This window comes from Oncorhynchus nerka, linkage group LG21 (assembly GCF_034236695.1).
Source record: "Oncorhynchus nerka isolate Pitt River linkage group LG21, Oner_Uvic_2.0, whole genome shotgun sequence".
Classification (NCBI taxonomy): Eukaryota; Metazoa; Chordata; class Actinopteri; order Salmoniformes; family Salmonidae; genus Oncorhynchus; species Oncorhynchus nerka.
The window spans coordinates 20,285,285-20,297,295 of NC_088416.1; the positions used below are offsets into that span (position 1 = coordinate 20,285,285).

The 12,011-nt window shown below is 44.0% G+C and overlaps 1 protein-coding gene across 2 annotated transcripts in view; it reads right to left on the reverse strand.

Moving 5' to 3' along the window:
• ppp1r9ba (protein phosphatase 1, regulatory subunit 9Ba) overlaps nucleotides 1–8,105 on the reverse strand; it is a 68,000-nt gene extending 59,895 nt beyond the window's left edge. The window contains exons 1-2 of one of the 2 annotated variants that reach the window (XM_029625199.2): nucleotides 7,770–8,105; nucleotides 3,362–4,892 (exon numbers count right to left, since the gene is read on the reverse strand). In XM_029625199.2, the coding sequence (XP_029481059.2) occupies nucleotides 3,362–4,825 (1,464 nt within the window). In that variant the 5' untranslated portion in view covers nucleotides 4,826–4,892; nucleotides 7,770–8,105. Of the gene's footprint in view, nucleotides 1–3,361; nucleotides 4,893–7,760 lie in introns of both variants that reach the window. The other variant, XM_029625198.2, reaches the window with a different exon arrangement.
• Between the last annotated feature and the right edge of the window lie 3,906 nt (nucleotides 8,106–12,011).

Sequence of the window (12,011 nt, forward strand, 5' to 3'; positions counted from 1 at the left end):
ACCTTGTCGGCTCGGGGGATCCAATCTTGCAACCTTACAGTTAACTAGTCCAACCAATAACGACCGTTGCACTCCACAAGGAGACTGCCTGTTACGCGAATGCAGTAAGCCACAATAAGTTGCTAGCTAGCATTGAACTTATCTTATAAAAAACAATCAATCATAATCACTAGTCAACTACACATGGTTGATGATATTCCTAGATATTATCTAGCGTGTCCTGTATAATCTGACTGAGCAAGTATCTAAGTATCTGACTGAGCGGTGGTAGGCAGAAGCAGGCGCGTAAACATCAATTCAAACGGCACTTTAGTGCGTTTTGCCAGCAGTTCTTCGTTGTGCGTCAAGCATTGCGCTGTTTATGACTTCAAGCCTATCAACTCCCGAGATGAGGCTGGTGTAACCGAAGTGAAATGGCTGGCTAGTTAGCGCGTGCTAATAGAATTTCAAACGTCACTCGCTCTGAGCCTTGGGGTGGTTGTTTCCCTTGCTCTGCATGGGTAACGCTGCTTCAAGGGTGGCTTTTGTTGTTGTGTTCCTGGTTCGAGCCCAGGGAGGAGTGAGGAGAGGGACGGAAGCTATAGTGTTACACTGGCAATTCTAAAGTGCCTTGAAGAACATCCAGTAGTCAAAGGTTAATGAAATACAAATGGTGTAGAGGGAAATAGTCCTATAATTCCTATAATAACTACAACCTAAAACTTCTTACCTGGAAATATTGAAGACTCATGTTAAAAGGAACCACCAGCTTTCATATGTTCTCATGTTCTGATCAAGGAACTTAAACGTTAGCTTTCTTACATTGCACATATTGCACTTTTACTTTCTTCTCCAACACTTTGTTTTTGCATTATTTAAACCAAATTGAACATGTTTCATTATTTATTTGAGGCTAAATTTATTTTATTGATGTATTATATTAAGTTAAAATAAGTGTTCTTTCAGTATTGTTGTAATTGTCATTATTACAAATACATTTAAATTTTTTATATTTTTTATTTGAAAATCAGCTAATTAATCGGTATCGGCTTTTTTGGTCCTCCAATAATCGGTATCGAAATCATAAATCGGTCAACCTCTAATACATATCTACCTCAATTACCTCGTACCCATTGCCACCGACTAGGTACTGCTACCCCTTGTACAGTTGAAGTCAGAAGTTTACATACACTTAGGTTGGCGTCATTAATACTCATTTTTCAACCACTCCACAAATGTATTGTTAACAAACTATAGTTTGGCCAGTCGGTTAGGACATCTACTTTGTGCATGACAAGTCATTTTTCAAACAATTGTTTACAGACAGATTATTTCACTTAATCACAATTCCACTGGGTCAGAAGTTTACATACACTAAGTTGACTGTGCCTTAAAACAGCTTGGAAAATTCCAGAAGATGACGTCATGGCTTTAGAAGCTTCTGATTAATTGGCTAATTGACATAATTTGAGTCAATTGGAGGTGTACCTGTGGATGTATTCCAAGGCCTACCTTCAAACTCAGTGCCTCTTTGCTTGACATCATTGGAAAAATCTAAAGAAATCAGCCAAGACCTCAGAAAAAAAATTGTAGATCTCCACAAGTCTGGTTCATCCTTGGGAGCAATTTCTTAAACTCCTGAAGGTACCACGTTCATCTGTACAAACAATAGTACGCAAGAATAAACACCATGGGACCACGCAGCCGTTATATCCACATATATTATGTGGATATATTGAAGCAACAACTCGACATCAGTCAGGAAGTTAAATCTTGGTCGCAAATGGGTCTTCCAAATGGACAATGACCCCAAGCATACTTCCAAAGTTAAGGACAACAAAGTCAAGGTATTGGAGTGGCCAAAACAAAGCCCTGACCTCAATCCGATGGATAATTTGTGGGTAGAACTGAAAAAGCGTGTGCGAGCAAGGAGGCCTACAAACCTGACTCAGTTACACCAGCTCGGTCAGGAGGAATGGGCCAAAATTCACCCAACTTATTGTGGGAAGGTTGTGGAAGGCTACTCCAAACATTTGACCCAAGTAAAACTATTTAAAAGGCAATGCTACCAAATAATAATTGAATGCATGTAGACTTCTGACCCACTGGGAATGTGATAAAATAAATTAAAGGTGAAATAAATCATTCTCTCTAGTATTATTCTGACATTTCACATTCTTAAAATAAAGTGGTGATCCTAACTGACCTAAGACAAGTGATTTTTACTAGGATTAAATGTCAGGAATTGTGAAAAAATGAGTTTAAATGTATTTGGTTAAGGTGTAAGTAAACTTCCGACTTCAACTGTATATAGCCAAGTTTTTGTTACTCATTGTGTATCTATTATATGTTTTACTTTATTATTTCTCTGTTTTCTTTCTCTGCATTGTTGGAAAGGGCCCCTAAACACGGAACCCAAACTGGCTGCGCACAAATGTATTTTGTCCCCCCACACCAAACGCGATCACGACACGCAGGTTAAAATATCAAAACAAACTCTGAACCAATTATATTAATTTGGGGACAGGTCGAAAAGCATTTAACATTTATGGCAATTAATCTAGCTTGCTTGCACTTGCTAGCTAATTTGTCCTATTTAGCTAGCCTGCTGTTGCTAGCTAACTTTTCTTCTCTTGACTTTTTATTGCGATTGGCAACTTTCATAAATTATGTGCATTGCCGCCACCGAACTTCTTCGTCTTTCAGTCACCCACATGGATATAACCAATGAGGAGATGGCACGTGGGTATCTGCTTCTATAAACCAATGAACGGATGGGAGAGGCAGGACTTGCACCATGATCTGAGTCACAAATAGAACTGACTTCTATTTTAGCCCTTGGCAACGCAGACGCTCGTTGGCGCGTGCGAGCAGTGTGGGTGCAATAATTGAATAATATAGATTTCTACATTTATTTAGCGACGCAAGTGGTGTAGTCAGCCTGTAAGTAAGCATTTCACTGTTAGTACACACCTGTTTACAAAGCATGTGACTAATAACATTTGATTTGAAGATGGAAGGAAGCATGTGGATGCTGACCTTTTTACACAGGCTTTCACAAGTTGTTTTCACCAATACAGGAAATGCTAAGTCATTCAATTGTGTCAGTGTAGAGAAAATATGCCAATGTGGGGGAAAATGTGGCAGTATCAACCAACCACTACTATGGCTTCTACACAAATTAATCAGACAGCATAGTCTTCTGAATACTACTGTAAAACAAATAATAAAACTACTCAAGTACTATGCCTACAGGTAGAAATAATGGTCTACCACTACAGACATCTTCTGATCTCCACTTCAGACCAGCATTGATGTCTCTTTCCTTATCATCTCTTGATAAACTGTTCGTCATTTCTACCCACCTGAACCAGAGACTCACCTTTATTGGTCCAGTGCTAAAGCAGATCTTCCTGTTCTCCGGCGGTGCTTCCTCCTCGGCAGGCAGTCCCGGGACCTCAGAGCAGCTCGACTCTGGCTCGTAAGGCTCATCTTCCTCCTCCTCATCCTCATCCAGCTGGCTGCCGCCGGAGTCCTCTCCGATGCCGCTGTACGCGCTGATGTCCACCAGGTCGCCCTCCGAGTAATCATCCTTACGAGACTCCTCCTCCAGGCCATCCTCTTCCTGTCCCTCACACTGGGGCCCCTCCCCAGGCTCCTCCCTGTGTCCCCTCTCTCCCTCCTGGCGCCCTGCCAGGTCGCAGGGGCCCCCAGGGGCCTCTCCATTTTCCAGTGAGGCATGGACCTCGGCCTGCACCAGCCGGCTCCCTGCCTCGGGTGCGGAGGAGTCCTCCTGGTCTCTGGGTATGGGTTCTCTGCTAGGCTCGCCTCCTGTACTTGAGCCCCTGGCTTCCTTCCCTCTCTCCCTCTCAGACTTGGCTTCGGTAGAAGCAGAAGAGGTCCTATCCCCTGTTTGTGTACATCCTGAGGAGCCATCGTCGTTTCGGGGAGCTGCTCTGTTCCTGGGGCTTCTGGGGGAACCCTCCTGGTCCATGTGTTGGCTGCTCCCATCCCCCTGACTGCCTGGGGGCAAGACTTGCACCTTCCTGGCGCTGATTTTGGAGTTGAGGCATTCTGCTGTTTTTACCGGAGTGGGGCTTTCTTCTCGGGAGGGCAACGGGGACGTGGAGGAGGGCCGGTGCAGGTTGTTCCTCAGGTCCCCCTTCTCGAAGACGGCGCTAAGCTGGCTTACGGTGGGCGACACCGCCTCACCGGCTCCCCCTACCGTATCCAGGCAGTCCAGAGACTCCGTGCTGCCGTTGAAGCGCACTACCACGTCCAGCCGGCTGTCCTGGACAGCGGACGAAACCGGACGCTCCTTCTTGAGCAGGATGCGATTGGTGGCCGACTGCTTCTCCTGTAGCTGGCGCTGCTCGAAGATCTTCCTCGTCTCCTGCAGCTTGGAGTACCCTGCTGCTGCCCCTCGGGACCCACCAACTTTGCCGCCCTTGGGGTCAAAGCGGTTGACACGCTCGGAGACCGTGGCGCCCAGCTTGAGCAGGGCGCTGTGGTTCACATCTTCGTTGAGGCTGCTGGCCCTGGGCAGGGACAGCCGCACCGCCTGGTCATTGGCCTTGGACGGGTCGTCCTCGTCGCCAGGTGACTGCATTTGCATGAACATGTTCTTGATGCGGTGGACATTAGAGCCGTACTGGCGACGCCCTCTGCCGGTAGGCCGCGGCGGCTTGCCATCCTTGGCAGCGTCGTCCCCATTGGCGGCATTGTTCAGAGCGTCGTGGGCCTGCTTCAGAGCCTGGATGCCCGCCTCGTAGGCGTTCCTGTGGGGGGACGGGCTCCGGAGGGTGGAGCTGGCACTGCCTGCCGATGGGGGTTCAGTCTTCATCATGGTTAATCAAACTGAGCCACTGAGACTTGGAAGTAACAGCATAGCTCCTCTGTCTGTCTTCCTCCCCCTGGATGAGAAAAACAAACAAAACCACTCAATTTCACCTGAGGGAGTCTGCCTGCACATGGGGTAGACAGACACAAATGCAAGGACCACATTGAGCGATAGTGGGGAAGAGAGAGTGGGTTAGTGAAAACCAAAGGGAGATAGCAATTCTGCACACGAGAGAGGAAGGGAAGGATGGATAGAGGCTTGAAAAGGAGGAAGTTAGATGCAAGATAGAGAAAAAATAAAAAGCTACACACGTGGGTGTGAGGGAAGTTTACTCTGACGTAAATAGGGAACAGTCTGGGGCACAGAAAATCCCCTATCTATTCACCTACACTTAAGGAGAATTGCAGTGAAGGATATGAGATATACATTATATGACTAGTCTAGGGTTTACAACAATAACACCAGATTGCAAATTGGAGTAGGCCCGGCAGAAATCCAACTTTTGCTGTGTCCCTTAGTCATTATATAATTTGATCGCTACGATTTTTATCAGTTGCCTTAAGATTTCAGGTCTCACCACCGACAGCAAAAGCTGCTGCAAAGTAGAAAGACACCTCTTTAAAGTTAACTGTATTACAATAATCCTCATTCATGCAATCAGAGCCACGAGTCTGGCTGAGAGAGGAATACAAATCCAATGTCTTTAAGCTCACTCAAATACACTATTTAACCAACAGTATATGGACACCTGCTCGTCGAACATCTCATTCCAAAATCATGGGCATTAATATGGAGTTGGTCCCCCCTTTGCTGTTATAACAGCCTCCACTCTTCTGGGAAGGCTTTCCACTAGATGTTGGAACATTGCTGCGGGTACTTGCTTCCGTTCAGCCACAAGAGCATTAGTGAGGTTGGGCACTAATGTTGGGCGATTAGGCTTGTCTCGCAGTCGGCGTTCCAATTCATACCAAAGGTGTTAGATGGGATTGAGGTCAGGGCTCTGTGCAGGCCAGTCAAGTTCTTCCACAGTGATCTCAACAAAACATTTTTGTATGGACCTCTCTTTGTGTATGGGGGAAATTGTCATGCTGAAACTGAAAAGGGCCTTCCCCAAACTGTTGCCATAAAGTTGGAAGCACAGAATCGTTTAGAATGTAATTGTATGTTGTAGCGTTAAGATGATCTTTCACTGGAACTAAGCCCGAACCATGAAAAATAGCCCCAGACCATTATTCCTCCTCCACCAAACTTTTCAGTTGGCACTATGCATTGGGGCAGGTAGTGTTCTCCTGGCATCCGCCAAACCCAGATTCATTCATCGGACTGTCAGATGGTGAAACGTGATTCATCACTCCAGAGAATGCGTTTCCACTGCTCCAGAGTCCAATGGCAGCGAGCTTTACACCACTCCAGCCGACGCTTGGAATTGCACATGGTGATCTGACGCTTGTGTGTGGCCGCTCGACCATGGAAACCCATTTCATTAAGCTCCTGCCAAACAGTTATTGTGCTGACGTGGCAGTTTGGTACTCGGTAATGAGTGTTGCAATCAAGGACAGACGATTTTTACGCGCTATGCGCTTTAGATCTGTGAGCTTGTGTGGCCTACCACTTCACAGCTGAGCCGTTGTTGCTCCTAGACGTTTCCACTTCACAATAACAGCACCTACAGTTGACCGGCGCAGCTCTAGTAGGGCAGAAATTTGACTAACTGACGGTGCCAAGTTGAAAGTCACTGAGCTCTTCAGTAAGGCCATTTTACTGCCAATGTTTGTCTATGGAGATTGCATGGTTGTGTGGTCGATTGTATACACCTGTCAGCAATGGGTGTGGCGGAAATGGCCAAATCCACTAATTTGAAATGTTTCCACATACTTTTGTATATATACTGTAACTCAGACCATGTAATAGAATAAATATGCCTAATTGTTGCTGCAAATCATGTAAAACATATCAAGCTGGAAATAACAGCCACAGTGCCTTAATTCTTCAATCAGCAGCACTGCATTGATCCAGCTTCCTGTTATTGTATATTAACACTTTTCTAATTTTATTTACAAAGAGAGCACAGTATCCTGCTACCACTACACATAGGCCTATGTTATGCAGACTGCTGTAGCCTACATGTCATGTATGATTTCAGTTGGATTTAAATATGCCTACCGTCTTTGATGAGAATCTATTCAACATTAGGCCTAATTGAAATCGGACAGAGAATCCGGATATCCGCATTTGATCGTTGCTATTTCCATGAATGGAATAACCTATTGCAACAGCCTATATGAATTGATGGCACAAAAGGTCATCCTCTACAAAACACGAACACAATCTACCCGTAGTTCTTTAGGCATAGAGCATGCTATTTTGTCAGTGACTCATCTTCTCGGCGTATAGGCCATTCCGTCATATTGACACAAAATAGCCATTTTCTCAGCTACAGTCCAACAACGGTACGATACATTGTACCAGGAAACGACAAGTTCCAAATAGGTACTCTGTAAAATGTAGCAAAGTTTGTCTGATGTGCAACGGAGCATCTAAAATGAACACATCATGCATGGACTGTCATGTTAGGTTTTTGTTGTGAGGAATAGCCTACCTGGCAGACAGACAGGATTACGGAGCGCTTTAGTTTAGTCTGTTCGCTCTAAACGCTGACACTGCTCAACAAACTATGTCTACACAGGACATTTATTGTGGAATACACTTTCATTAAACATCCCCGATAATAGCCCATGAGCGTCCGTCAAAACAACGTGTTGTCAAAAACATTAGGACCCTGCGGAAATGAAGGGCCTCGAACACCTCGCTTGCATGATGGCTGTATGTCGCTTCCTGCATCTTCTGCAGTCGGAATAACAGTTCTCTTTCTCTACAAAACGAGCAAGATAAAAGCTACGGAAAAAAAGGAAATGTCTTTACTAAGGTTTGGTTACCGTACCTTGCTCACCGTGTTTCACAGAGGTTGGTTCAAGTTACGATCGGTCTATTAGAGAATCCATTGTGTCCACGTTCTGTTTTCGCTTCTGATTCCCCTGCGATCGTAGCGAACTGATGATGCCTTCTCTCTCTCTCCCCTCCTCACTCCCCTCCATCCTCCCCACCAACAGCATATGGCATCACAGGCAAACTTAACCCTTGATGTAGAGCAAAACAAAATAGACTTTTAGATTCCCTCTATTTTATATTGTAAGAGACATGCCACTCGTAGGCCTATTGGCGACAAAAAAAATCGGGACAACAATCGAACGGTTAGTCCTATGGATTATTTATTAGCCCACTGAACCGCCTGCTAGACCTGCGGGTATATAGCCGATTCAACTCAACTCCACGATTTATGATTGAGTTGAGCGGCGACTCGTGTGGGCGGACTGGAACTCCGACGTTACTTGAAAGGACGTTTCTATAAAAATAAATACTAATTTCAGCACACAAATAATTACAAATGACATTGTTATGTATAATTGAGTTTATAGCCCCTTATAGCGCAAGACCATTAGGCATGCTGGTGACCGAAACGTCAAAAGCTACACTTTCAAATAGGTCGATCTGAAATCAATTAAATCAAAGTATGGCCCAATGAAACGTTACACACATCATAAAAAGGTATCATTAAGAAGAGTAAAACAAATACTGTTTGTTAGGCTGTTCCTTGGGTAAATGCAACAAAAATGTGACTGTCGGCAGCGACCCCGTGAGGACATCTGTGATCACACAAGAAGAACAATGGTTTATGGTCACTATTCAAAAGCAATCACCACATTTGACAAAAACACAATTAACTATTTTTGACGGGATGGTACGCTAGGCCTGTATTACTATTTGCGTGTTGTATACAGTGCACAGCAGTGTAACAACAGCCAGTGGCACCTCCAAATGGCACCACTTTCATTTTGACACATCATCATAGGATTATCCACCCGCAATTATTTTTTTGTCAGATCGTTTATGCCATGGTGATAAGTGTGACGAGTTTCTGTTCATTGGTTTGTAGTCAAATTTAAACAATCCTTTGAAGAATGTCCCACTTCCATGCAAGCACCATTTGCCACGGGCAGCTGCTTTTTTTAAATGCTGGGATAAATAGGATTTCTCTTGAGCCTAATACCTTATTCCTAGATTACAACAAAAATCTCTTTATCGTTTATGGGTTTAGGGGGTCTAAGAAGGCCTAATCTAGATGAGATCTTTTGTCGAGTTTATCGGATAGGCAACAGGCGTTAAAGTGCCTTTTCATTACATTAAACATATGTTGTCTAAAAGTGTGTCCATTACCCTTCATTGATGTATACTGAACAAAAATAGAAATGCAACAATTTCAACGATTTTAATCAGTCAATTTAAATAATTTAATTAGGTCCTAATCTATGGATTTCTCATAACTGTGTAGGGGCGCAGTCACCCACTGGGGAGCCAGCCCAAAAAAAATCAGAATTATTTTTTTCCCCCCACAAAAGGGCTTTATTACAGACAGAAATTCTCCTCAGTTTCATCAGCTGTCAGTGTGGCTGGTCTCAGACAATCCCACGTGTGATCCCATGGGTGAAGAAGCCACATATGGAGGTCCTGTGCTGGCGTGGTTATACGTCATCTGCGGTTGTGAGTATGGTTGGACATACAGCCAAATTCTCTAAAATGACATTGGAGGCGGCTTTTGGTAGGCAAATTAACATAAAATTCTCTAGCAACAGCTCTGGTGGACATTCCTGCAGTCATCATGCCAATTGCACGCTCCCCCAAAACTTGAGACATCTGTGGCATTGTTTTGTGTGAAAAAACTGGCCAGGTAGAACCGTTTTTGGTTCCAGGTAGAACTCTTTTGGGTTCCATGTCGAATCCTATGGGGAAACCCTTTAAGGTTCTAGATAGTGTATTTTTTTCTCAGAGTGTAGGCTACTTGCACATATGGACTTATTTAGAAATTTTTTGCCTTTATTTAACTAGGCAAGTCAGTTAAGAACAAATTCTTATTTACAATGATGGCCTAACCCGGCCAAACCCTAACCCGGACTACGCTGGGCCAATTGTAAGCCGCCCTATGGGACTCCCAATCATGGCCGGTTGTGATACAGCCTGGACTCAATCCAGGATCTGTAGTCGCACCTCTGGCACTGAGATGCAGTGCCTTCGACCACAGCTCCACTCGGGAGCCCTAATGTATATTAATTAAGGTCTCTTTTGAAAAATGGATTATTATCTCGATGAGACTAACCTGGTAAAAATGAATGAAAAATGAGGAATAAACCAAGCCATCTCTTAAAATGCTGGCCTATCCCACTGAGCATTATAATAACATGCAGGATTAAAGAGAAACGTGTAATCTATGAGGGATGTCATTGTGTTATGTTTCATAAATTGATAGAGTCATCAGTTTGCACTTGGAGACACTTTGGAAAGTGTCATGTTATAGATATGTTTATGAGACGAAAATATAGGCATCTTTTCATAGGCTCTTACCATTGTGATTTGCTCACTCACCCTCTATAGAAAGAATACCATAGGCTATACAGTGCATTCGGGAAGTATTCAGACCCCTTGACTTTTTCTACATTTTGTTACGTTACAGCCTTATTCTAAAATAGATTAAATTAAATGGTTCCTCATCAATCTACACACAATACCCCATAATGCCAAAGTGAAACCAGGTTATTAGATATTTTTGCAAATGTATTAAAAATAAAAAACCTTATTCCAACCCTTTGCTATGAGACTCAAAATTGAGCTCAGGTGCATCCTGTTTCCATTGATCGTCCTTGAGATGTTTCTACAACTTAGCTGGAGTCCACATGTGGTACATTCAATTGTTTGGACATGATTTGGAAAGGCTGACACTTGTCTGTATAAGGTTCCACAGTTGACAGTGCATGTCAGAGCAAAAACCAAGCCATACGGTCGACGGAATTGTCCATAGAGCTCCGAGACAGGATTGTGCTTAGGCACAGATCTGGGGAAGGGTACCAAAAAATGTCTGCCGCATTGAAGGTCTCCAAGAACACAGTCATTCTTAAATGGAAGAAGTTCGGAACTACCAAGAGTTCTTCCTAGCTGGCCGCCTGGCCAGACTGAGCAATCGGGGGAGAAGGGCCTTGGCCAGGGAGGTGACCAAGAACCCAATAGTCACTCTGACAGAGCTCCAGAGTTCCTTCCAGAAGGACAACCATCTTTGCAGCACTCGACCAATCAGGCCTTTATGGTAGAGTGGCCAGACAGAAGCCACTCCTCAGTTAAAGGAACATGACAGCCCGCTTGGAGTTTTCCAAAAGGCACCTAAAAGACTCTCAGACCATGACAAACAAGATTCTCTGGTCTGATGAAACCAAGATTGAACTCTTTGGCCTGAATGCCAAGCTTCAAGTCTGGAGGAAACCTGGCACCATCCCTACGGTGAAGCATGGTGGTGGCAGCATCATGCTGTCGTAATGGTTTTCAGCAGAAGGGACAGGGAGACTAGTCAGGATCGAGGGAAAGATGAACGGAGGAAAGTACAGAGAGTTCCTTGTTGAAAACCTTCTCCAGATCTCTCAGGAACTCAGACTGGGGCGAAGGTTCACCTTCCAACAGGACAACAACCCTAAGAATACAGCCAAGACAACGCAGGAATAGCTTTGAGACAAGTCTCTGAATGTCCTTGAGTGGCCCAGCCAGAGCCCAGACTCAATCGAACATCTCTGGAGAGATCTGAAAATAGCTGTGGAGCGACGCTCCCCATCCAACCTGACAGAGCTTGAGAGGATCTGCAGAGAAAAATGGGAGAAACTCCCCAAATAGAGGTCCGCCAAGCTTGTAGCGTCATACCCAAGAAGACTTCAGGCTATAATCTCTGCTAAAGGTGCTTCAACAAATATTGAGTAAAGGGTCTGAATACTTATGTAAATGTAATTTTTCAGTTTTTTTTATTTGTAGTAAATTAGCAAAAATTTATAAAAATCTGTTTTTGCTTTGTCATTATGGGGTATTGTGTGTAGATTGATAAGGCTGTAACCAAACAAACTGTGGAAAAAGTCAAGGGGTCTGAATACTTTCCCGAATTCACTGTATGCTGTATTTTTCAGTTAAGACTTTAGTTATAAAGGAATTGCAGTACTGTCATTTTTTTGTAATCCTTTTGTATTGTTTATTTAAAGAACAAATACCATCTTCATGTTCAGCGATTATAATTTTACTTTGAGAAGGCCTACCCTAGCCTCTTATA